Here is a 25,037-nt window from a genome sequence, read left to right on the forward strand (position 1 = left end):
ATGTGTGACCTGCTGCTGGTTCTGAGCTGGTCCAGGCCTGTCTCCAGGGAAGAAGTTGGCCAGAAGTTCCCTTTGGACTGCCTGGCTTGTAGCCTGATTCTGACTCCTCTCTTGTGGGATCTGCCTTATGTTGTCTCTTGAAACCAGCATAAGATTTGGTTCCTCTCTGTGCTTGGTTTAACACAAATCAATGGTCTCACCCACCTTTTATCAGGAAAAATAGTTCCCAAAATTTAATTACAAGATGGACTCCACCTCTTCTCATTAGAATGAAACAGAGGGAATAAAAACATGAGATGTGGAGATGTGCAGGTCCATTTGGTCACAAACAAAAGTAGAGGAAGGGAAAGGAACATCTTTTCATTTTCAACCGAGGGGTTCCTCTTGGAGGCCCTGCTGCAGGCCCAGCATGGATCTGTGTGTCCCTCTGAACACACATGGAGTGCCCGAGGAGATCCTGACCCTGGAAAGGGTCATCCAGGAGCAATTCCTGACCCTGGAAAGGGTCATCCAGGAGCAATTCCTGACCCTGGAAAGGGTCATCCAGGAGCAATTCCTGACCCTGGAAAGGATCATCCAGGAGCAATAGTGCCACCGGGGCTCCTGGAGCTGCGGGAGCACGAGGAGCTGCCAGGGCTGGTCCAGGCGCTGCTCTGGCCACGTGTTCTGCCACTGATGATAAAGAGGATGAAGAGCCTTTGGGAAGGTCAGTGCATTCTTTGTTTTGGACTAGAGGAAGATGTTGTCCTCCAAGTTTCTTTTCCCAGAAAAGAGAAACATCGAAGCGGAACCCTTTGGAAGGGTTGGTTTCTCAGGGCAGGTTCTGTATTTCATGCTCCTCTTTTTTGGGATCAGCCTCTTCCCAGCACTTTCAGTGCATCAGGCTAAAGAGGGCTTGGCCTCACCTCAGTACACAGTGTTTGTGTTTATATTGCAACAACTACTCTGTGTCTTCCTGAAATACTGTGAGGGGTTTTTTTCCTCTGTGAGGATGTCTGATGTTGTTCTGGGCCCCTCAGCTGAACTCCCAAAATCACCTTGTTATCTCGAGCAAAGCATAGCTGCTGTGATGGATCTCACAGCAGTTCCCTGTTTGAGCTGGCAAATCTTTTTCTGGACTTGCTGTACCCTCCAGTAGATAAAGTGGCAATCTAAGAGCAGCACAGGCTTCACACCAAAAGATCCGATTCAGGCTTCAGTGAGCACAGCTGCATTTTTATTTTTTTATTATATTTTTTACCTCCAGGCTTCTGTGCTTGTTGGTTTGCCTGGGAGAGAAAGTGCAGCTCCCCTGGATGTGTGTGCACCATCAGGTCCAGCTGGAAAGACAAATGCTTTGCTTGTGCTTTGGTGCTAATGGGAGAGCAGACTTCAAATAATCAGTTTTCCTCTAAAGTAAACAACTTTTAAGCTTCTGACAGAAAAGATGAAAAGCACACCTCCTTTTAAAACCAGACCTCGCTCCTTAAGATTGTAGCAGCTTCATAAATAAAAAAAGAAAATTAAAACTATTGTATAGGCTTCATATGAGCAATTCTTCCTAGGTAATACTATATGAATTCTGTATTCTATATAATCTTTGTATTCTGCAAAGACACTCAGCTGTTGTGTGATACCTTGGGTCGATGGCTGTGACTTAGTGGAGCCCTCCAGTAATTATTAGAGAAGTATTTCCTCTCTCAGTTGAAAGTTTATACTCTCCTGCTCCTGTTTCCCAAGCAAACTCTTGCATGAAATTCCAGTGGCATGGATCAATGAGAAATTAAAATGTCCTTTCTTGGACTAGACAGCTAATTGGGAAAAAAGCTACTGAATTATGGGTTTAGTGCAAAAAGTTTGGTTTAGGTTGGATTTTGTGCTCTGCAGGAAGATGATTCTGTTCATTTTGAAGCTTCGTTTTCCTGAGAGCCATGAATGGAGGTATCCAACTTAGGGAAGTGTCCCAGGTGGAACAAACCCCACTGTATTAGCCATGTATATCTGTGAGTTTATATATATCATAATATACTTGTAATTCTGATTTTCCTGGTGTTTTGAAGATAACCTTAGGTGATGCTTTTTAAGGGAGAAAAATCTCTCACTTCTCTGTGATACCCATGGTACTGATGTGCCTTCCTTTATATTAAAAATTATTTGCACTATGCATTTCTTATTGAAAAGAGTAAAAACTAAACTTCTATTAAACAAGTTTGTTAACAAAGGTACTTAGATTTAATCATATGGGGAGGTGCTCTTTATTTTGACATCAAATTCATCTGTAGTTGTGTATTGCTGGTTTAAGGAAGGAGAGTATGCAAGAGCAACAGGGCAAGTGAAGTGCAGTCAGATGACAATTTGGGAAGGCAAAACGTCTGTAAAGACCAGAGATCTCACTGCACACAAAAATGATGTGAAAACTGAGATGTGGACTTGTGTGACTGAAGTTTTGATGTTGGTGACAGGGAATATATCACTGACTCACCTCTGAGCTCACCTGTAAGTCCTGCACTTTGTTTAAAACCATTTCATGGCATCAGTGACTTTAATCTCATTATGTTGGGTGTTTAATTTCAATTTCCTGGAAGGAAGACATTGCAAATTGAAGAGTGATTTCAACATTGTAAATTTTTCTGGTTAGAAGCTTCCTCTGCATCTCTGAGGTGTGCAGCTGCCTTGCTTCTAAAGCAGCAAGAGCTCCTACGGGTTATCCCAGTTTTGACACCAAAAAATGTCAAAGGTTTGTTATGAAATCCTCCCTTTACATAAAACAGTTTATGCAAGTGTGAGGGTAACAAAAGTATATTGTGTTTCTCATTCAAACAAGTTCATAGTGTTTCTGAAATGCTTTTGAAAAAAAGAATTGCTTGTTATCAGATTGAAAACCCACACTTTTTAAGATGAGTAAGCTAAACCCACTGTGATTCATTGTGTTTCTCAGAAATCTCGATCCCTAACCTCAGGGAAAGAGTAATCCCACAAAATACTTCATTCTCCATTGAGGGATTTTGTTTTTGAATGCTTGGATCTTCAAATAAGTCATGAAAGACTTCATTAGGCAAGTGATTCAGTAGAAGTACAGAGAAATTAGACCTTGGAGTTGCCTCTTCCAATTCTAACCAAGTTATGGCAGGAAACAGCAACAGCAGCACAGATGCAAATACAGAGGTTGGGGAAATATTTAGCCTTGGTTTGATTTCTTTCAGTTTTGCCAAGTATAGCCAAGAGCCCTTTTTTTTAGGGTTTGATGGGGAAGAGGGTATTTCTTTTGTTTCTGTGCTTCCACTTGACTTTCAGGTTTTAGGTTGTTTTTTTAAGAGCTTTTTTCTACGGAGTCTGGCTGCAGTTAAATAAGTAGTTTTCACAAAAATCTTCTTATGGAGACCTGAAATCTTTTCATTCCCTCATGTCCTTTACACCTCAAAGTGATTGACTGCACATCTAAATGAGAAGGGATGTCAGTTAGGCAGATAAAGCCCCAAAAATCAAACTGAGGGGACTGATCCCCTAATTTCCATAGATCCCTGGGGCTGTCTGTGCAGGCCCCTTGCAGGGCTGCTCTCTTGTTGTGTGCTGTGACACCCTTTGCAGAGCCTGGAGAGAGAGAGACCAGACCTTCCTGGTGATCTCATGGTTTATTACTCGGCTGGAACTACCAGGTGGAGGGGATGCAGGAATTTGCTTGGACCCAAAGTAAGTTTTCATGACAGAAACTTTCTGTCAATAAACCTGGTGTCATTTAACCATAAAGAAAGCTTCCCTAAGAATAACTTTTCCCCCTTTTCTTTCGAAGGTGTGAGGTATTTGGCATATCACGAAACTACTGTTTCTTACATGAGTTTATCAACAGATTACACAGGGTCGTTCTCTATTTAACATGCAAACACAACAGAAACATTATTTATATTGTAGCTGTGTAGATATGAGATGCCTTTTCCTAAGAGCTGGGAGACTGGCTGAGTCAGTTTTCTGGAAGATTAACTGGAGGAGATAGTGGGTCTTTGTTTTTGGGTTTTTGAGAGGAGATGAGTTTCCGCAGTGAACTATCTATTTATACCAGCTCAGAGCCCACTGATTTTTCACCCCGGTTGTTTTTGCATTCCAGACACATTCCTGTACTCCCCAGTAATAACTTTTAGCCCGAGGGTTTGAAATGTAATCAGCTAGTTATTAGCACAAAGTCTGAGAATGTTTTTGCAGAGGATGAGGAAATCAAATCTGGGCCATGAGCTGATGGAGGAGCTGGTTGTTGGGGGCTTGCTCTGGTATGAAGCAGCTGCCAGGATTGGGCCAAATGTGGAGAATAATAATAGATGATTTATGGAATATTCAAACCTTGGAAAACCAGAAATGCTGATTTTACCCATGTCTGGTTTATGTCACTTGAAAGATTTCTACTCACTTCTCAGCTTGGTGTTAGTCTCTGCTTTGTTCTTAAAACTGTGTTTGAGTATCAGCACTGGGCAAAGACTTGCTGCTCAAAGTGTGGGAATGAACTCACTTCAAACAGGTTTGTGGAGTTGCATTTGGAGAATGTTTATTTAACTGTATGTTATTTAATGTCATTCCCGTTAGTGACATGACCTAATGGTGATCAAGCAAATCCGTTAAGTAGCAAGTGACAAATCTCAATATTCATTTCATCAAGTAGTTTTACCATTTGGATACCTGAAAGAGGTCATTACATATGTTCTGTATTTTATAGGCACAAATCATGTTATAATCTGTCCCATTATTTTATCTGGTGAGGTACAAGTTGCTAGACTGGACAGTGATAAAGCATTTGGAGTGAGTGCACAGGAGCACAGGTTTACCTGAGGTACCCACACATGGTTTAAGGCTGGGCACAAGATACCTGTGTTGGCTCTGAAGTCCCCTGACCCAGTTGCTTGGCTGCTCTATTCTGGGAGCTTTGAGGGATGGGATGAAGACCCTCAACAGCTACTTGTGTGACAAAGAATTTGTTTTCTGTCCTTGGAGTTGGTGGGGGGGGGTATCATCACCCTTCTTGCCCATCATTGTTGTTTTCTAGTAATAAGAGAGACAGTGAACTCCATTGGAGTGATACAGCGGGAGAGGGCAGTAGAAGATGTCCTGGAAGATCAAGGCCAGGTTGGGTGGGACTTGGAGCAACCTGGTGTAGTGGAAGATGTCCCTGCCTGTGGCAGGGCATTGGAATGAGATGGGCTTTAAAGTCCCTTCCAACCCAAAACATTCCACTATTGTACATCCTTTGTTGTGGTGGTTTTCAAGCTGTTCTGGTTTGCAAACTCCTCTGGGTATGGGTGGTTTGGCTCACTTAGAGGCCAGAGTCTGAGAATCACAGGCTGGAAACAACTGAAAGTCAAATCAGCTGTTGGACAAGACTCTTCCAGGCTTGGCCATGTTCTTCCCCTCTCCCTCGCTGGCCGAGAGCTCAGCATCCTTCACGTGGAGCAGCGGGTGCTGCCCTGCAGCCACGGCCTTGAGTGTCTGCTCCGGGTGTACAACACCTGGTTGGTCTCCGTGGTGGGTTTAGTGCCATGTCCTGGGTAAAAGGGTGTTGTGGATCTGAGCAGGGATCCCAAACTCTGGCTGCTCTGTGAAGTGGAAGGGGCCGGTTCATGTGTCGTGTCAGGACTGGAGATTGTCTCCGTGCTCTACACTGAGGAAATGGAAGGAATTTCAGAAACGTTTTCACTGGGTGAATAAACATAGTTCTGGAAATATTTCCTTTTTAACCTTGTTTTGCGACTTTCAGATGCTTTCTATTTTGGGGAGGGATTGTTTTTTTATGTGTTCTACTTAAGGAGGGGAAGTAAACTGAAAAGCTGATCCTCTTCTTGGGGGAGACACAACACCCGGTAGCTTTTCTCAGCAGGGGCTCTCAAAATTAATCTCATTTTGAGCTAGAAACACTGCAAATACTCAGTGTTGGAGTTTGCCAGTTAAAATACAGCTGTATAGTGATGGATACTTAGGTGGTGGCTGCTCTTGGGAATTTCTTCTTCACCACCTCGCCCGTGTTTGTACCACTGCTACATATTGCTATTCTGCAGTGCCTCCTGCAGCAGTTTTATTTGCATTAGCTTTATTTTTCAGTTCTGAATTAGTAACCATTTAAAACTGTCAACCACATGTAAACAAGTGGTGTGTGAGTTATGAATAACAACTTACCTGGAATTACAACTGCCTGCTGGGATTGCACAAGGCCCGGGGCTGGGGGAGTTGGGAAATCACTGAACTCGCCAGTGCAACGTCATTACTCTATTTGTCTGCTTTCTTGTAGCCCATTTGAGTAAATACCCCGATGCTCCCATGATTCCTGCAGCTGTCCTGGGGGGAGACTGCTGGTTTCCCATGTGTTGGAGTGTGCTGGCTTGATGCTGGCTCCTGTGGTGAGCAGCATTTCTTGCAGGCTCTGTCAAAGCTGTGCTTGCTCACTGTGTAACTTGGCAGTTCTGCCCAAAGAGCAACAGAGCTTGGATGGGGGAAAAATACCATTATTGACTGATTTAATAACAATAAAATGTATTTAACAAGCATTTGATCTAAACATTAATTCTTCAAACTGTGCTGATAGGCTCTGATGATAGGTGAAAAAATGTCCATAGAGTCATGGAATACTTTGGGTTGGGACCTTAAAGATCATCATGTTCCCCAAACCTGCTGTGGGCAGGGACACCTTCCACTAGCCCAGATTGCTCCAAGGCCAACCTGGCCTTGGACACTTCCAGGGATGGGGCAGCCACAGCTTCTCTGGGCAACCTGTGCCAGGGCCTCCCCACCCTCCCAGGGAAGAATTCCTTCCCAATATCCCATCTAACCCTGCCCTCAGTCAGTTTGAAGCCATTGCCCCTTGTCCTGTCCCTCCAGGTCCTTGTAAATACTCTCTCTCCATGTTCCTTGTCAGCCCTTTCAGGTCCTGGAAGGCCACAAATAGGTCTCCCTGAAGTCTTCTCTTCTCCAGGCTGAACAATCCTGACTCTCTCAGCCTTTCCTTGTAGCAGAGCTGTTCCATCCCTCTGATCTTGGTGGCCTCCTCTGGACTCACTCCAGCAGGTCCATGTCCTTCCTGTGCTGAGGATCCCAGATGATCTTTTTCTTTACTTTGAACACTGATACAGAGATGTAACTTTAAAAACCTAATATCCTCTTATATTTAGTGTGGGAATTGTCTACAATATGTAGATTTATTTCTTTTAATTTGGTCCCCTAAGGACAAATCTTTTATATTCTCCAAGTATGAGTTAGTTTAATCAAGTTTAAGAGGTGTTATTCAAAGTAACAACACTGAATGTACTTTGGTAAAATTTCATAAAGCATTCCCCTAGGAACAGTCAGAAATACTATTTCATAGAACCATAGAACGATTCTCATTGCCTGGAGAACATTTCTGTCTCATTCTTTTCAGGTAAGTATTTCAGGTTACTTGGAGAGCGTGAGGCTCATGTTTATGAAGATGCCCTAGTGTGTGGAGCAGAGCTGGCCAGAGTTTGTAGTGAAGCAGAACAGCAGCACCAGGGCTGTGCATTCCCTAAAGCCCTGCCCTGCCTCCTCACATCATTGCTTTTATTTTGTTGTGGCTTTTTGTCATGGGAAGAGGTGACAAGTGACACCTGTGAGTAGCCAATACTGAGCAAAGGTTACATGAGGAGGGTCCTTCTGACCAGTATGTGATGGGTATCTGGAAACATATGAATTACAGTTTCCTTATATGTGGTCTCAAAGATGCCTGAGGTTATATATTTCTGACATAAGTTAAACTTTGGGTGCTTGCTGTGTGTTTTCAATATTATTTCATCAGTTGCTTGGGAAAAAAAAATTAAAACCTACTGATGACAGGATGACACTTGGTTTTTATTTTACCTTCTAAACTCTGGACTTTACATTTTCAGCAGTGACCAACCCAAAAAAGTTTCACATGCAGAGCCCACCAGCTTTGCACGTGGTTTTTAAGCGATTTGGGTTTACTTTGCTGTGAGTCCTTAGAGTGTGGTGCAGTCTCAGCTGAGAGCAAGGGCAGTGTCAGCCCGTGGGATTGCCCTGGTTTGAACAAAATGCTGAGTTAGCATGTCACATCCAGCTACCTGCATTATGCAAGAGGGAAAGAATTTGCTTGATTGTAGTCCTGTCAACACACAGAGATTGCACTGGTATAACAAAATCAGCTCCTAAAGTCTTGTTTAAATTGGGTCTGGTTTCTATTAAGAAGTGTTAGTCCAGAGAGCCACATGTTACCAAGGGCCAAGCAGGCTCCAGTTGCATCAGACTATTGTTTTTTATTGGAATCCTCTTCTCCATCCTGCATGTTTGTTATTCATCAGTTCCAAAGTATCAATCAAAAAGATAGGTGGCATCTTCTGGTCCTCAGTGGAATTTTGCTGGGTGAGATTTCTAATAAACTTCTAACTGCTTTCACCCTGACCTCGCCTGTTTAGTTTGAAATGAATAAATTCCCATTCCTGAGAGCCTGGAGCTGAGAAAACTTGCACTTGGAGTCTCTCTGTCTTTAACCTTTTAATTCCAGCTGCACATAGTAGAGGCTGGCATGGCCATCTGTAGTTCCTGAGGTGTGCCAGCCCTGTGTGGGCAGAAAATGGAATATATGTGATGTCTTTCTGGAATGTTTGTGGCTTTGTATAATTGTCCCATCTACAGCAGTGGAATTATTCTTGAGAAATCCTTATCTGTCCATAGATCTCTGGTTTATAATGCTGCTGTTTGAACAGCTTGTTTGAAGTCCTTGCCTTAGAGATATCCCCCGTCCAGTTTTCAGATCTCGTTTCCCTCCCACACTAAAATGTAGCTTTAAGTTGGAAGCACTTTTTCTTTTGTAAAAAAGGGAAGTTTTGGAAGTATATTCTGCATATCCCCGAAGGACTGCTGCACTCTTGGAGCGATGTGGAATGTCAGAACTTCCCACATATGCAAATTCACCGGGGAAGCCTGGACAGATCCTGCCCGAGAGCTTGGACTGAAGAGGCTGAACAGGAAGCTGTTCCCAAAGGCTTCCTCTGTCATCGTGCTGACTCCGTGCTGTCGCCATGCAGCAGGAATTCAGTGCACAGACAGGGATGCACGGCTGGATGTGTGGGATGGAGGAGCTCCAGGGGCTGAGCCGTGGCCCTGCGTTAGTTCAAGCGGAGGAGTTTGGGTTGGTTGTGGCCTTGGCTGTCTGGTTTTGGACTCTGAGGTACCTTCCCTATGAAAACTCCAAACCCACATTTGCATCCTGAACACGAAAAGTGGAAGAAAAAGACTCTCTTTAATATCTTCAGAAGACTTTGCAGTTCTGTGGCCTTATCATTTTTCTCAAAGAGCAGAGTCCCCAGCCTGCCAAAACATATCTCAAACACATTTACATCTGCTTTGCATCACTGCAGCCACGCCCACAGCCTGGACCTCTCCATCCCACAGCTCCCAGTTTGCAGTGGGTGCCCCAGCGGGCTGGGCAGTGCTGGACTGAGGCTCTTGGTTTCCATCCCTGCTGCTCCATCCTTCTGCTTCTCCACCTCTGCAGTTTCTTCAGCGCTGGCCCCTCGTTCCCAACCCAGCAGTGAAGCAAATGTTGAGTTTCTAAACTATATTCATAGTTAAATTCAACTTCTAGTTCATTATTCTTTAAGTGTATTTTCAGAAAAGGTATTCTGTGGCAGGAATATCATAGTTTTTGAAGCAGTTGGAACCCCCTGCAAGCACCGTGTCCCCGTGGGCTTGGGTCGTTTTTGTTTGGGCAGCTGCATTGTTCAAACATTTCATTTTCTCTCATCACGCCTATTCCTTTCCAGGTGTTAAAATTAACACAGATTGCAAAGGGATGGTCAATAAATGTGAAAAATAATGTCAATTTAATAAGAGCAAATCCCTTTTCAGGCGTGTGATCCCATCATGGAATTCATTTTCATGACCAAGACTGCGAGGGTTTACAGGAGGGTTGATCAGTGTCAGGAAAAGCCAGACAGTATCTTTACCAGTTAATCCCAAATAAGGCCCTCTTTTTAGCTTTAAATGTAGGAACATCATATACCTTTAGGTTTTGGGAGGAACCCTTAGGATAGAGAGAATCTTTCCTCTGCAGCACGCCACTAAATTTGCAGGACTTCCAGCTTCCCTTGCGGAGCACGCTCTTACCCCTGGCAGGACTGCAAAATCCCAGGCTTACCTTTCCTCAAACCTGCTTTTCTTTCCTGTTAAGGTGTCAAGCTGTGAGTTGTATTGAGGTAAAAAATGTGTTCAAAACCCAGAGTGGTTGCAGAGAACAGGCTCATCTGCTGTTTGCTCTCAGGCCACGGTCCGTGGCACAGGTGGAGCAGAACGTGAACAGGGGCAGTTGTAAACCCCGGGGTAAGGATCAGTCTGGCTCTTCAGCCCATCTTTCATTTGCCAGCAGAGTTTAAAGATATAAATTTAAAATGTAAATATATTCCTGAGCCAGCAGTGGCAGCTGGACCGATGTGTTTGAGCTACATGTCTGTGCTGGATTTGCCCAGGCCTTTTCTCCCCCGAGTTTTTTGTTTGGTTGGGTTATTTTATCTCACCCAGGTTGAGAAGAAGATAAAAGAGACTGAAGGAGGATGGACTGCCAGGCTGCAACTTCATTTCTGCAGTTTAGCCATGAATGTAAATTGTGGGTTTGGATCCAGGATTCCCCACTTAAAACTGGCAGATGCTGAATACCAAAATTACATGTGTTGTTGATCAGCATTTTCCAAACCTGCTGATGTCTGTTAGCTGATCAAAAGTGAGTATTTTGCTAAACAAAAGAGGCATAAGGAAAACAGCGGTTTTCCATAATTCAGAAGATGCCTCTGGTTTCTCTGGCTCTTTGGAGATTATGAGGATAGGTTTAGGGGTTTGGTTTTTTGTAGTTTCTTTTGTCTTTCCAGTCTATAAAGTTCTGTTTCTCATTACCATTGTTTCTGCTTTCCAGAGACCTAAGATAGCAAGTTGGCTCAGAAATTCCCTTTCTCATTTTAGCCACAGGAAATGTTGCTCCATTAATTCAAAGTGCTTTTCCAGGTAGGCTGGAAATTTTGTTGGAATCCAGGTGTTTTGGGTTATGTGCTTTTATTTGCACTGAGCTGGAAGTGGTTTCTACAGGTTAGAGGGTGGGACTTGCTTCGTTGCTTTGCAGGTTGGGGAAAATTATTTCTTGTGAAGTCATCCAGTGTCCTCTTGCACAGTCCTGCAGTGTGACCACCACACTGTCTGCTGGTGTAAAAGACAGTGATGTGCTTCTGGCTTTCACCTATATCCCTGAAATATCTGGAGATAAGAAACTGGAATTCACATGCAACTCTTATGAGTATTTTAGGGCTCTAAAGAAAAAACCCTCATGAATTCATTTCATCTTATTCTACGTAGCCGTTCAGAGCAGTCGGATGTGTTGTGCCTGCCTTTCCTGGTGCTTCCACAACTGTTTTCCAAGAAGATATGATGATGTGAGGGTCTTTAGGTTGTATCTGATAATATTTAAATGTTCAGTAAACCACTGTGGTGTGTGATGTTACACACAAACCATCATGCAGAAAGAGTAGAAATTGGTCAGCATTTACTGGGGTTATGAATCAACCCATTTGATTGGGTTTATTAACATAAGTCTTCCTTAGTTTTGTGTGAAGAAATCTTCCAGCTTTGGCTTGCAGGGACCAGGTTGCTTTAATTGTGAGGAGCACAGGAGGAAGGGACTGTGCAAGGAAGGACAGCTGTGCCTGTGGTTCTCTACCAGGAGCAGCACCAGCCTCTCCTGCTGGGTTTGGAGATGAGATGAGGCTGTGGGATGTGGGGCTCTCCTTGTGCCTGGAGGAAGGTTGGTGAGAGGAGAGCTGTGCCTGAAAGAGAAGTGACTCACAGAATCACAGAATCATTAAGGTTGGAAAAGCCCTCCAAGATCACTGTGACTGATCACTGCCTTGTCAACAAGACACTAAGTGCCATGTCCAGTTGTTTCTTGAACACCTCCGGGGATGGTGACTCTACCACCTTCCTGGGCAGCCCCTTCCAGTGCCTGACAACCCTTTCCGTGAAGAAATTCTTCCTGATGTCCAACCTGAACCTCCCCTGGCACAACGTGAGGCCATTTCCTCCTCTGTTCCTTGTCCCCTGGGAGCAGAGCCCGACCCCCACCTGGCTCCCCCCTCCTGTCAGGGAGTTGCAGAGAGCCAGAAGGTCCCCCCTGAGCCTCTTTTCTCCAGGCTAAACAACACCAGCTGGGGATGTTTTCTAAAAGAATGAAGTAAATGTGTATTTGCTGCCTAATCATGGAAACGTTTTCTAGTCCTCTCTGAGAAAAAACTGTTTAACTTAACTGGGAGAGTGGTGAAAAAGGTGAAGGTCTAGAAAAGTAAAAATGAGGGAACTGTGGGTTTGTGATCAGAAGCAGGGAAAGCAGCACCCTGTGGGTACGTGGGGTGGGAGCTCTGACAGCCTTGCAGCTGGAGTAGGGACAAGATACCCAGTTCAGTACTCCTTCCTTTCTCCGTGAGCTTTCCTGAGGAGTGAGGGAGACCAGTCTGGTTTGATTGCTGTGCCCAGTGGTGTTTAACCACAGCTGCTGGTAGTTCCATCAGGAAATCGGATAAACTCTGCCTGGCACAGCAACTGGCAGCTGGGGTTGGGCCAGCATTTCCACTCTCGGAGCATCTCCTGGAAGCTCTGCCCTCTCTGTTCAGCATGGCCAAGGTGTTTGATCATCTGCCCAGGCCCCTGTCGGGGAGGAAGGTGCTGCAAGCACTTGCCCTGGGAGTGGCCTCTGGGCAGGGCCTGTGGCACTGCACAGTCCCACGAGTGCTGGGCTGCTGCAGAGCTTCAAACACAAACTGGTAAATACTTTTTTCCCCCAATTGTTGACATGCTTTCTCTCCAGACAGTCTAATTACAATGCACTTGCTTCCTTCAAATTAAAAACATACCTGCAGGCCTTTACGTGTGGAAGCCAAAATTTAAAGTTGAGCTGCAAAGTCAGAGCGACTTCTTGGGTCTGTGGTGAGGAGTCAGTACCAGGGCAGTGTCTCTGCTCTCACAGCTGGGACAGTTCAGTGGTTGGAAAGTGTTTTGCAGGGCTGTCACAGCCCCTGGTTTGTATTGACCAGGTCTTGTTGCCCAGGTAACATTCCTCTGAGCTTTTGCTTCTCTCTTCATTTCTGCTTACACAAGTTCTTTAATCGTGAAATTAATTGAGGCTTTAAGGGGGAAAACTTTGTGAAGTTATTTTTGGTGTAACAGTCTTTTGACAAATAAAGGTTGCAGAAGAGGGGAGAGAACATTTTTATATAAATAGCGACCCTTATTTACATTTACAGTTGCACATGTCTTGGCACCACCTTCAGCTTGGGTGCTGGGTACCACTTTTGAAGATGCTTCAGTTGACGTCTGTTGTGTATTATGACCTGTATTATGCACCTTCCAGTGCCTGAAGGGGCTCCAGGAGAGCTGGAGAGGGACTTTGGACAAGGGCCTGGAGGGACAGGACACAGGGAATGGCTTCCCACTGGCACAGGGCAGGGTTAGATGGGATATTGGGAAGGAATTCTTCCCTGTGAGGGTGGGGAGGCCCTGGCACAGGTTGCCCAGAGAAGCTGTGGCTGCCCCATCCCTGCAAGTGTCCAAGGCCAGGTTGGACAGGGCTTGGAGCAACCTGGGCTAGTGGAAGGTGTCCCTGCCCATGGCAGGGGTGGAAGGAGATGGGCTTTAAGGTCCCTTCCAACCCAAACCATTCCATGATTTTATGACTGAGCAGTTGTGGATGTGAGCAGGACACACCAGAGTTGCTGTGAAGGGTCAGTGGCTGGGCTGAGCTCCTGTGAGTTCAGAGGGGTTTTGTGGTGTAAAATCCCATCTCCCAACTCAGTAAGTGAGAGAGCTGTGCTGGGGAGGAAGAGGTTTGTGTGAATTCCCTGTACAAGAGTGACTCTGATAAAGTGAGAAAATAGTCCTCATAAATACAGATTTGGCAACTGTTGAATTTTAAAAATAGGAGAGGTATTTGCTACTGAAAACCACCTTAGATTCAACAGCATCTTGGACCCAAAAGATACTAAATGTCCTAGGCTGAGGGTATTCTCTATATTATTTATTGCATGAACATTAGACTAGGTTAGTGCTTGAAAAATCATGTAAGCTTTGACCAGATAAAAAAAAGAAAACCAACACAGGAAAGTTAGAGAGAAGCCAAAAAGAGATTGCAGTTAGAGGTAAATACCTTTCTGGGTTTTTTTTTGGTTTGGTTTGAGGGTTTTTTTGGTATTTATTTTTTTTAATTATTATTTGGCTGTCACGTTACATTCCAGAAATCACAGTTCAAAATTTAGTTTACAGAGCAGGTCAGAGTCTGATGAAATGGTGTGAGCAAATCTCACTGTAGGTATCTGTTTCCTTTTCCTGGAGTGGCAGTGCCTGAATATCAATACTTGCACTCCCAGATTTTTGGCAAAGTGCAGAGAGGGTGTCTTTAAAAGGCGTGGAGAAAACTTCCTCCTGTCTTTCTAAAAAGAGAAGGCAAGAGCTGATGGGTTGCAGAGAAGCACAACCCAGGAGTGAGTTACCCATCAGTGCAGGAAGGAGCTCAAGCCAGTCCTGAGCTGCAGAGCTCTTGTTATGACCTTGCTGGCTGCTGGTATCAGTCATATAAAACGAGATATTAAATTATTGAAAGTGAAGAGTTAACACTGTCCATCACAGACTGCAGCAGGAGATTAAACCACTTTCTGGCTGGGAAGGGACTTCTGGCCTGCCCTGGCAGTGACAGGCACTGGGGTTCTCACAGGGAAACAGTTTTCTTGGAAATTCAAGCTTTGTGAGGTAAGATACTGCAGGAGAGGGGTGTGAAAATAGAGCTCAGGTAAATTTAATTCTGTAAATTTAATTATCGGGAAGAGATGAGATTAAATGGCTAAACCATGGGGACTCTAAGGGAAATGATGGAGAGATAAACAGAGAAGGAACAGCATTATTACAAAAGGAGTGTAATCAATACAGTTTGGATTTTATTACATCAGGGTAAGGAATATTGCTGTGTCCCAGCACAGAGGGATGGTACTGGAAAGCATGGAATCAGAAAAGGAAGCTCACCTGTTGGTTAAACTGCACATACTGCAACTAAACAGGTGAAGTGATCCATGGAGGAAGGAACAGGGATATATAACAAAAGTGGGATTATATTTTTATTAAATGAATCAGTAAGACCACGACTGAAATATTGCCATTTTTTTTGGTGTCTGTTCGAATTGGTGCTGAAAAGAGTTTCAAAAGCATTTGACTTTCATTAGATAGAGACGTGAGAAGCCTCAATATGTGTGCCAGAGAGAAGGGAATTTTGCTGTCTGCTGTCAACAGAGGGATAAAAAGTTTCAGTTCCAGACAGGTGAAACATCAAAAATTGAAACTCGAATGTTATTTTGCCAAGGAATTGCTTATCAGTATTTGTGGTAATCCCCCCTCCCCTGTAGGAGCAGACATGCCATCTTTAACAGCTGCAGGGAGGGACGTAAAAATGGGATTAGATTGGCATAACAGCAACTCCTGACCCGAAGTCTGAGGATAAATGAGCTGAAAGGAAGGTGTAAATGCCTGAATTTGGGACTTGAAGGACCAAGACATCTCTTCTCTCCTTTTCCCTGTTCCTTCCCAGCAAGTGCCTTCCCACTAATTCCCTGAGAGGGTTTTCCTGCTGCAGCCAGGGATGGTGGAGTCACTCCTGTGGCCCATCCCAGTGTTCCCAGGGTTGGGCAGGAGGGAGCCCCATCCCCTGCCTGTGCCTGTGCTCCACAGCCACCAGCTTTTCTCACACCACCAAAACCTGCTGGAATTCCACCTGACATGTTTGCACACGGCCTTATTTATACTCCTGTTTATTTTTGTGCATGCAGAAAATAATCTGTGTGTGAGTGCCTGCATAGGATTTTTGTGTCGTTGTTAGGAGTATTTTTTAGGGGTTGGGATGGTTCTCTGTTTTTTTGAAGTTCAGAGAAATGCCTGATAGAAGAAAAGCAAACTGAACAAAGGAGCCAAGTACAGAAATTTACTGTTTCTTTTAAAATTCAGGACTAATAAACCCACAGTGGACATCTTACCTGTTGTTATTTTGTCAAAAATATCCTTTACGAATGCTGCCATGTCAATATTCAGAGCAGTTGGATTAAAGAAATAAGTGTTTTGGCTCAGTGTGCAGGAGCTGTTAGTCTTTGTAACACTTAGAGGTTTTCAGACCTGGAAGTCCAGTGAAGGAAATGGCTTGTGTTTCTCAGAGATACATGATGTAGCTCATTTTTCCTCCAGGGCAGAAAATACTGTCTACATTAAATCGCTTTGTTGGGGGGTGGGTTGCTGTAGCTCGTTCCCTTGTCTTTGCTTCCAAAAACCACCTCTGGAAAAAGCAGAATTTGAGGATAAAGCCTGCCAGAGTACGAATTCACTATCAGCCACTTCGAGGTTGTGTTTCAGCATTTATTTTGAATAAATATAGGGGAGTAAAAGGTTGAGCTTGGCCTTTAGAAATAACACTCCAAGCACCTCATAGCACTTTCTTCTTGCCGTGTCTTGAGTTACTTGGTTGCACAGCAACACACACTGAAAGTTGCACTTTCAAATAAAATATCAGCTCCTCTGCTTATTCCTTATTGTCACATTACTTCATTGATTTAAACGTGCAGCACGGTGGTGTGGATGTTTTTCCATACTCCATACACCACTTGTGTGGAAAATGTCAGTGTTGGTTGTACTAATTCCCTGGGGTATGTAGAAGGAGGAAAAATACTCTTCCCAAATAATACATCTTGGTTACCCCATTACAGTTCTACTCCATTAATGACCCTTTTTTATACTGGAATGTTTCAGACTCAGGGTAGGAGTTGCTTTGTGAAGTGTCACAGAGTCCCAAGGAATACTGAAGCAAATTGAATTCCCCTATCATAAGGATTTAATAACAAACAAAGCATTAGTTAGGCCATGTTGGTAAAGTTCTGTAAAGATGAAAGGTTTTTACACCTCTTCATTTTCCAAAACTTTGAAAAAATAACCTTTTTTTCCTTCTTTGCTCTCCTGTTGGCTCCACACAAAACCTGTGCTGTGATTCTGCAGGATACTGGCTTTTCTCTGTCCCATTTCAAATGACCCCTGTTGAGTATCACTCCTTATGCAGGGATGTGGTGGGGCTGGGGAGCATGAGAAAGGAATAAAGAGATTAAATTTTAGAGTCCTTGGTGCCAAACCCAACCCTTTCAGCCGACTTTAAAGCCTGGGGGGCAGAGTGGGTGCTGTCAATGTGGCCGTGGGCTGGTATGTTTGCCAGGGAAGGAGTGGTGAATTCTGCTTTCCCAAACCCATTTTTAATGTCTGGTTTACTGTGGCCTTTTCCCTTTTTCCTCAGCGTGGAGCTCAACCTGGAGGTAATTTTACTGCGTGCAGCAGATTGACAAAATAATTCTGCTGCACAGCACGGTAAGACATAAAAAGTGCCTTTTCAAAAATACAGTAAACAAAGAAAAGATGTTTGTTTAGGAAAAAAAATAAAGAAGGAGTAATAGGAGTAGAGAAATAATCCTGTTGCTTTAAGGTAGCTTTTAAAAATAGAAGTAGTAAGTTAATGCTTCAGCTTTTACCACACTAAACATATAATTGTAAGCTGATTGTGGTGAATTCCTCACTCGACAGCCCCCATCGATGGAAGTTTGAAGGACAGGGCCTGACATCTGGAAGCCAGCAGCAGCTCAGGATTTTATTAAGCAGCACTGCCAAATAAAATCCAAGCACTACAATAAATGATTTAAAAATGAAGATTGGCTGTGGGGCAGCATCTCAAAGACGGAGCGAATGAGTTGGAGTTCAGAGCACTGTGTGGGAGCACCAGAGCTTTCCCCTCAGCTGTGGAGCCTGAGGGGGACATGGTGGATGTGGCTGTGGGTTTCTGTGATGGTTGGAGTGCTCAGGAGTTGGGAGATACAACTGGAGTAGACAGAGAAACTGCAAAATTGCTGCCAGTGTGCCTGGCTCACATTTATTGGAGAGGTTACGGCCGAGGGATGGTGGGTGTTGTGTATTACAGAGCTAACCTGAGGTTTATAGAATATGATTTTGCGTCTGTGAAGAAGGTTATGAGAGAGTGACCTTATCACCCAGAGCAGAAACCTGCCCTCTTCCACAGGCTGCAGCTGGACATGTTTATTTCCAGCGTTCGCCCCGTGGACAGAGGCGATCGAGTGCGGTCGATGGTGTGACAGTCGGGTCTGGCTGCAACTGGGTGACAAGTGTCAGGGCAGGGAGGGGACACAGAGCTGACCCACATGGGAGCCAGCAGCCATCCCACGAGCCAGGGGCAGCATCCCAAGGGACACTGGGATCTGGCAGCGCACAAGAACGAGCGCTTTCCCCTTCTGCACACTGGTGACCTCCACACTTTTCAGGGCACGTCGCCGCCTTTCAGTGCTGAGCAGGAGATTGCCCATCCAGTGGCAATAAAATGAACTCCTCTGAATTCAGAAAGCAGTGATTAACAGCTCCTTCTTCATCTTTGTGTCTAGAAATAACCCAGAACATCACAACGCAAAGTTCAAGGAAGTAGAAGAAGTGATATGCTAAACAAAATCCCAAGCTTTCATTTTTTGAACAGGTTTTTGATACAGCTCAGCTTGATACAACCTGCTATTTACCAGCCTGGCCTTTAATATTGGATCTGCTTCCCAATTATGCTTCAATTCATACACCAGTTGCAGAGGGCGTGTGTGGGTGTACGTGCGAGAGAGGGAGATTGATTTTGTTCTTTAAAAATGTGAAGTCTGCACTAACTCTGAAAACCCATCAGAATTTCTAGCACTTAAATGCCATTTCCTTTCTCGGTGTGCTACCAGCACTAAGTGATGTTCACGACAACTCCCTGGCAAGTGGAGCAATGCATGCTGGTTTTCAGAAGGAGAATATTAATACAGATATCAGTGAAAACCAGGCTGCAGATCCTTTCCACAAGTAAAGGGTTAATGTGAGAGCTCAGATTACAACTTGGAAGCGAATACATAAGGTCTGAGCTGTGTTTTTCAGAAGCAGATGAGTGAAAATGGAATAAAGAAAGTACATTTCAGTCCTGGCTGTTGCTGTGTGTTTGAGTCGTCCCTTGTGCCTGGGCAGCAGGTTTGGGTAACCCTACATGCCACCACTTCAGACATCTTTATATTTCTGGTTGTTCTTCCCAGCCTTTTCCTGTGTGCTGTATTCCCGAGCCTTGGCAGTGCTTTGGGAGTCACTGTATTTCATATCTGAGAAGCCCAAAGGAGTGTTGTCTTTGTCTTTCTGCAGCTCTGACTGTTCATTTCTATTTTCTGCAGGTTTGAAGACCTATCTGATCTCAGGTCAGAAGGTAAGGGAGCCCCACTGCAGCTGCTCACAAGCGTTGCTCCCTGGCTTGGAGTCCCCAGAGGGAGCCAGGACACAGGGAGCATCCTCAGCCGAGAACCCCAGAGACTCCACCGAGGCTCTCAAACAGGTGGAGAAACCAAAGGTGAGTTCTGATCTCAAAGACCAGCAGCACAGACCTCAAACCAGGCAAACCAGGGATGGGGAAACCTTACAGGCTTGTTTATGCAGTGCTTTACATATATATGTGTGTACGTATGTATTTGTTTATATACATGGAGTGACAAAACATGGTTTGAGGGAGGAAAAAAATGACCAAGTAAAAATTCCGCTCACCAAATGACAGGCAATCCCTCAAGTAAGGTGAGCACTTTTTAAAGGTGGTTTCAAAGAAGTATTTCCTTTTATATTTCAGGACCGAGAGGTCAGTGCTGCTTTTTCCATGGTCTGGATTTTATGCGGGGGAAAAAGAACATGATTTATGCAGCTACTGTAACTTCTGTGATTTTCTGCTTTTGCTGCTCCTGCCATTCCTCTGTCATGCAGGTTGTGTACCTGTGAGCCTTTTTATGGGTATTTAACAGACATCCCTGCAAAAATATAACGGGATTGTTTGTGTGGTGGGAGAAAATGCTCTGAGGGGCTGTGACATTGTTATATCTGTTTGCTCTAGAAACCTGTATCTAGAGCTGAGGGCAAGGATTTGTATGGATTCAGCTCTGAGGAATGATGACACTTTGTTATGTTCACACCTCTTCCAAGATCTCTTGACAAGGAAATCTGTGAAACAATGTGTATTGCTTCAGAGCTTTGCTGTTACTCTCCATCTTTCAGCTCAGAACAGATTTCCCAAACAACAGATGTCTATTCTCTCTTTTCACTCGTGCTAAGAATTCCTTATCCTGGGCAGCCTGAGCTGGGCACAAATGTCAGAACCGGGGTCCCTGTCCTTAGACTTCAGTGTATTCAGTCCTGACTGGATCCCTTCAACACAAGTTTGAGATTGAACTGGTGGAGTTCATGTGGGGATGATTTTTGTGCTACTCCATTTTTACTCCTTGTTTGTTTGTTGTCTGGATTAGGAGAGCGTGAGTAGGGCCCCTTTACCCTGCCTCTGCACATGGTTTTATGTTTTGCAGTAAAGGCACTGCATTACAAGTCAGATCAGCTGCACTGTCCAAAGTCAAGTGAGCTCCTTAGAGAGCAAGCCAGGCCTGTTTAACTGCAGAAGGCAGCTGTAGCCAACTTTATCCCTCCACAAAATATGCACTGTCTGTGGTTTGACAGCATCCAAGTTGCTGGTGATACGTTTCTATTCCTTCTCCTGTGTAAGAAAGAATATATTTGGCACCCTGCAGGCACCAGCTTTCCATCTCCTTCTTACCTTTCAGCGAAAGCACCAGCAAATAAGGCAGGAAAATACACCTTAGAGTTGGTGGGGAGCTGTTCAAATGAACCCATGAGCACTGCCCAGTGAGTGGCCGTGCACGAGTCCAGGTGTGACAGTGAGGGTGGAAACTCCTTCATCTCAAGCAGTGAAGGAAGAAAGTGCCAAGTGGAGCAGCATTGCTGAGCTGTCTCTCTGGAGCAGAAGGGAAAGAGAAGGGCTGAAACAAAGCAGTGAAGCTGAGGGTGCTGTTCTGAGAGACAGTGGGAACGTCAGGCAGCAGAGGAGGCTGTGACTGAGGACCCTGAAACTACAGCGAAGTACAGGACTGACCAAGGTTGTTATATACAAACTTACAGTGGCACTTCTTAAAATGAACCAGGTCCAAAATGAAATCTATTGTTAAGGATCAGCTCTGTGTTTGCAGGTACAGCTGCACCACTGTCCCTGAGCAGCTGATACGTGATGTGGAGCACATATGTGCCCCACCATGCTTTGTTTGCTGCCTAGTCCCTGATTTTCTGCTCTGGGGCTGTTGCTTGGTGTTAATTGCTGTTTAGAGTATCCTCAGTTGGAAGGGACCCACAAGGATCATCCAAGTGCAGCTCCTGGCTCTTGAAGTGTTTAAGTGCTGAGTGATGGTCTGTGCAGTGCAGAAGTGCCAGTGTGACTATCTGAGTGAGGGAAGGAGAAGCTAAAAGAAGCTGCTAAGAGGAGCATCTCGGACAAGTGCCAGCTTGCTTTCAGCTGCCTTGGATACCCTGTTGTGCCACAGCTACTGCAGAGTTTGTCTTTATGAGTGCCTGGTTTTACTCATCACCCTGAGCCCTGCTCGTCTGGCCAGGGATTCCTTGAACAGCCTCACAGTTCACTGACGCTGGAGTGAATTCTGTGGTCTGAATTCTGTGAATTCCCTGTGGTCTGATAAGCATCTGTATGGTGGATGCCATGGAGTGGTGGAGCAATCCTGTGAGTGCTGAGCACGGGCTTAAAAATATGTTCTGGGACTGTAGTTGCAGCACAGGAGTGCAGAGTGTCTTTGCCTCTCACAGCATGGCCAGGTACAGATATTCCAGGTTCCACAGCACAAGGGTGGAGGTGCACCAGCCTTCTCTCTGCTGTTACAGTCACAGAGTCTTGGAATGGTTTGGATTGGAGGGGACCTTAAAACTCATCTCATTCCACCCCTTGCCATGGGCAGGGACACCTTCCACTAGCCCAGGTTGCTCCAAGCCCTGTCCAACCTGGCCTTGGACACTTGCAGGGATGGGGCAGCCACAGCTTCCCTGGGGAACCTGTGCCAGTGTTTTACCACTCCTGTTGTAAAAATCTTCTTCCCAGTATCTAATCTCAATTTACCCTCTTTCAGTTTAAAGAAATATGTGTATCAAAAAATGTCCACAAAGAACGACTGCAGTTTAATCACAGATCATGCACAATTTTTGAAAAGGAGTGGGTTTCTTTGGGGATTTGTGTGCTGGTTTTTTTTAAAGCCTGCAGCTCACTGGTAGGGTCTGGAGATAATAATTTGCAAAAGAATCATGACTTATATGCGACTGTTTTAAATACAAAGCTGTAAACAGTGTCAGTGTAGGAGGAGATGACTCCAGCTCTGCAAAAGAGACTTAAGTAGGAGGGGCAAAATTACAGGCAAGATGAAATATTTTTGCTTTAAAGGGAATAAGTGGCCATATTGGATGCCAAGGATGACTTTCACATTTGGGGCTTGAACAAATGTCAAGGAAAGTCAGGAGGGAGAATGCAACAGTACTTGATCCATGAAAGGAATCGTGTTTCCTCCTCTGGTGTATCTGCAGTTCATTTAACTGCAAACTGCAGTAAGTGTGGATATCAATACAGTGCATGTATGTGATTAAAATGGTGAAGACAGAGGCTCAAACTATAAGTAAGTCTATAATAGCAGCTGGTTTTTGAATGAAAACGCTGTAACCTGCTTAAGCAGTTTTGGTATCAGTTTATTTTCCCTATTATCTTTAATGAAATGCCTCACTTGACAGGGAATCATAAGCTGTTGTAAAAATGTTTTAATCATTGCTTGGTATGAAAACAGAAGGTCCTTTTGCTTGTCTGGGTGTTTGCTGGAAGTGCATTAATGTTTTATTCATGGCGGTGAGGCCACAGCACACGGAGCCCTGTGAGCGCCTGCAATAGAGAAGGAACTTAATGATGTTCATTTGAACACGTGGGGAAAGTCAGAGGGACTTCTGCCTCTTCCCAAGGATCAGGCTGCTTTTCCGAGCCCTTTGTCTCCTGGTTTAACCCTGGGAGCTGAGTGTTTGAGGTGGCCTTCCTAATTTATTAGCAAGATCAAACAGGGAGTATTTTCTTTATTTATTGCTGGAGGTGTTTGGTTTTTGTTGCCATTAACTGACTTCTGCCATGGATAAATCTATTAACTAACCCTCTAGGAGTTTAGAGGGCTTGTTAGCCTGTTGCCAGTTTGTTTTTCAAGCCATCTAATAATGCCTTCCACAGAGTGGTCAAGACATTCTTGGCATTTAGTCCGAGATTATTTTTAAACACAACCGTTTGAGAACCAGCTTCATAATTTCTTCAGCTGTGCTGGTATTTGTTCAAACTGTGCAGGTTCAGAAGTGGACATAAGTTGCTTTTCTGATGCCAGTTAGGAAACTCAGAGTAATTTCAGTGCACCAACCTGGACTGTGCCCCTGAGGAACAGCAGATATAATGGTCTGCTGGCCTCTGAGAAGGCTCAGGGTCTTCATGAAAGCCTTTGAGAGGCATTGGTGAGTGGTGAGGTGGGTCAGCAGTCACAGGGAGAGTGGGCTGGGAGAAACACCTGCAAATTAAACATTCTGGGTGATTCAATTTCAGGCATGACACCAGAGAGAGAAAAGGGGCTTTGGGTGAAGAGTCGGTTCTGAAAAGACTTAACAGCCTGGTCTCTGAAACCAGGAGAGAACCCAAAGGCAGAAGTTGTGGGTTTGGACCAGGAGAATGACAGACTAGAGAGACTTGAACGTGCCCCTCCTGAGTCCAGAAAAAACAGCTAAAATGAATGTTGAGTTTGGGACAAAAGGCTCAAAGTGCTTTCTGAAAAACTTATCAGGATGCTCAGTGAATCCCCTCCCACACATCAGCAGACCTCTGGTGAGCCTGGTCGCAGTGACCATCCCCAGAGCAGGGCAGTTGCCAAGAGGGCTCAAGCACAGGGTGCTCCGAGCAGGATCCTGGCAGGACAGGAGGAGAGAGCGAAGAACTTGGAAGATACAAGTCTGGGGTTCATTCCCCTAAAGAAATCACATTTTAACTCGAAGGAATTAGCTTGTTTTAAAAGCTCAAGTGCAACATTTCAGGTTGCTTCCAAAACGCACAACCTGGAACTCGTACAAATCCCGATGGGTTCGCTTTCCGTGTTCCCTGTGACGTTTACTGAGTGTTTGGCTTCAACAACATACGACAGCCTGAGCTCCACTCCCCTGCCTTAGACCTCTGTATGAAAAAGTATTTCCCTTCCTTAGTTTCAGATTTGTTGCTTTCCATTTCCCTGTGCTGCTCATAATGCATCACACTGTTTCGTGCTTTTTCTGGATTTTGCTGCATTTTGTGCTAAGTCTTCACTCCCGATGCCGTTCAGGTCCCTTTGCAGGCAGTTTTTACACAAGAAAATTGCACTCCACCTACTAAAGAGCATTTTACTCCTCTCGGGGAGGTCCTGTGCTAGTATGCAGCGATTACAGTGTATCTGTGATCTTGCACTAGTGAAGCTTTCCTGGGTTAGATTTAGCTCCAGTGAACAGCAAATCTGTGATTTATTTTTGAAACGGTGCATTCTGTTCCAGTCAAGTTTTGCTCCCTGCTTCCCATTCTGTAGCTTTGTTTATCTTTTAACCATGCTACAAGTATACAAGTGGACCGAATTACAAATTGCATAATACTACAAGGACACCAGAACATTCCTGGCTAAAATTTTTTTGTCTCATTGCAGCCTTGCCCTTCATGTAGTACCACCCTTACTCCCCACTGCGATGTCAGCATAGAGGAAGGAGCTATCCAAAATGGTTGTCAGGATGAGCATAAAAACAGTACAAAGGTAATTTAAGTATTTCTCACTCCCCTTCTTTTCCCTTATTTCTCTGCTTCCCTCAGCTTTCTCATTTTTGCTCTGCTGTTCCTTTATTCAAGCTCTTGAGCAGCAGAACGGATTTTGATTTTGAGCAGTTGTGTTCTAAAATTTAGTTCAAGTCCCCCGCCTCAATTTTCAGGATTTTTAGTAATTTTATGGGCTCAGATTGATACTGAGAAGGACCTAAAATTTGGACTCTTTCAGTTACGCTGAGGCTACTCAGAAGGCACAAACAGCACTGCC

The 25,037-nt window shown here is 44.6% G+C and overlaps 1 protein-coding gene across 2 annotated transcripts in view; it reads left to right on the forward strand.

Annotated features, from left to right (window-relative positions):
• ADCY9 (adenylate cyclase 9) overlaps nucleotides 1-25,037 on the forward strand; it is an 85,951-nt gene that overhangs the window by 27,910 nt on the left and 33,004 nt on the right. Inside the window, exons 2-3 of one of the 2 annotated variants that reach the window (XM_032703899.1) lie at nucleotides 19,272-19,444; nucleotides 24,657-24,761. In XM_032703899.1, the coding sequence (XP_032559790.1) occupies nucleotides 19,272-19,444; nucleotides 24,657-24,761 (278 nt within the window). The remainder of the gene's footprint in view (nucleotides 1-19,271; nucleotides 19,445-24,656; nucleotides 24,762-25,037) is intronic. The other variant, XM_032703900.1, reaches the window with a different exon arrangement.

This window comes from Chiroxiphia lanceolata, chromosome 16 (genome assembly GCF_009829145.1).
Source record: "Chiroxiphia lanceolata isolate bChiLan1 chromosome 16, bChiLan1.pri, whole genome shotgun sequence".
Taxonomy (NCBI): Eukaryota; Metazoa; Chordata; class Aves; order Passeriformes; family Pipridae; genus Chiroxiphia; species Chiroxiphia lanceolata.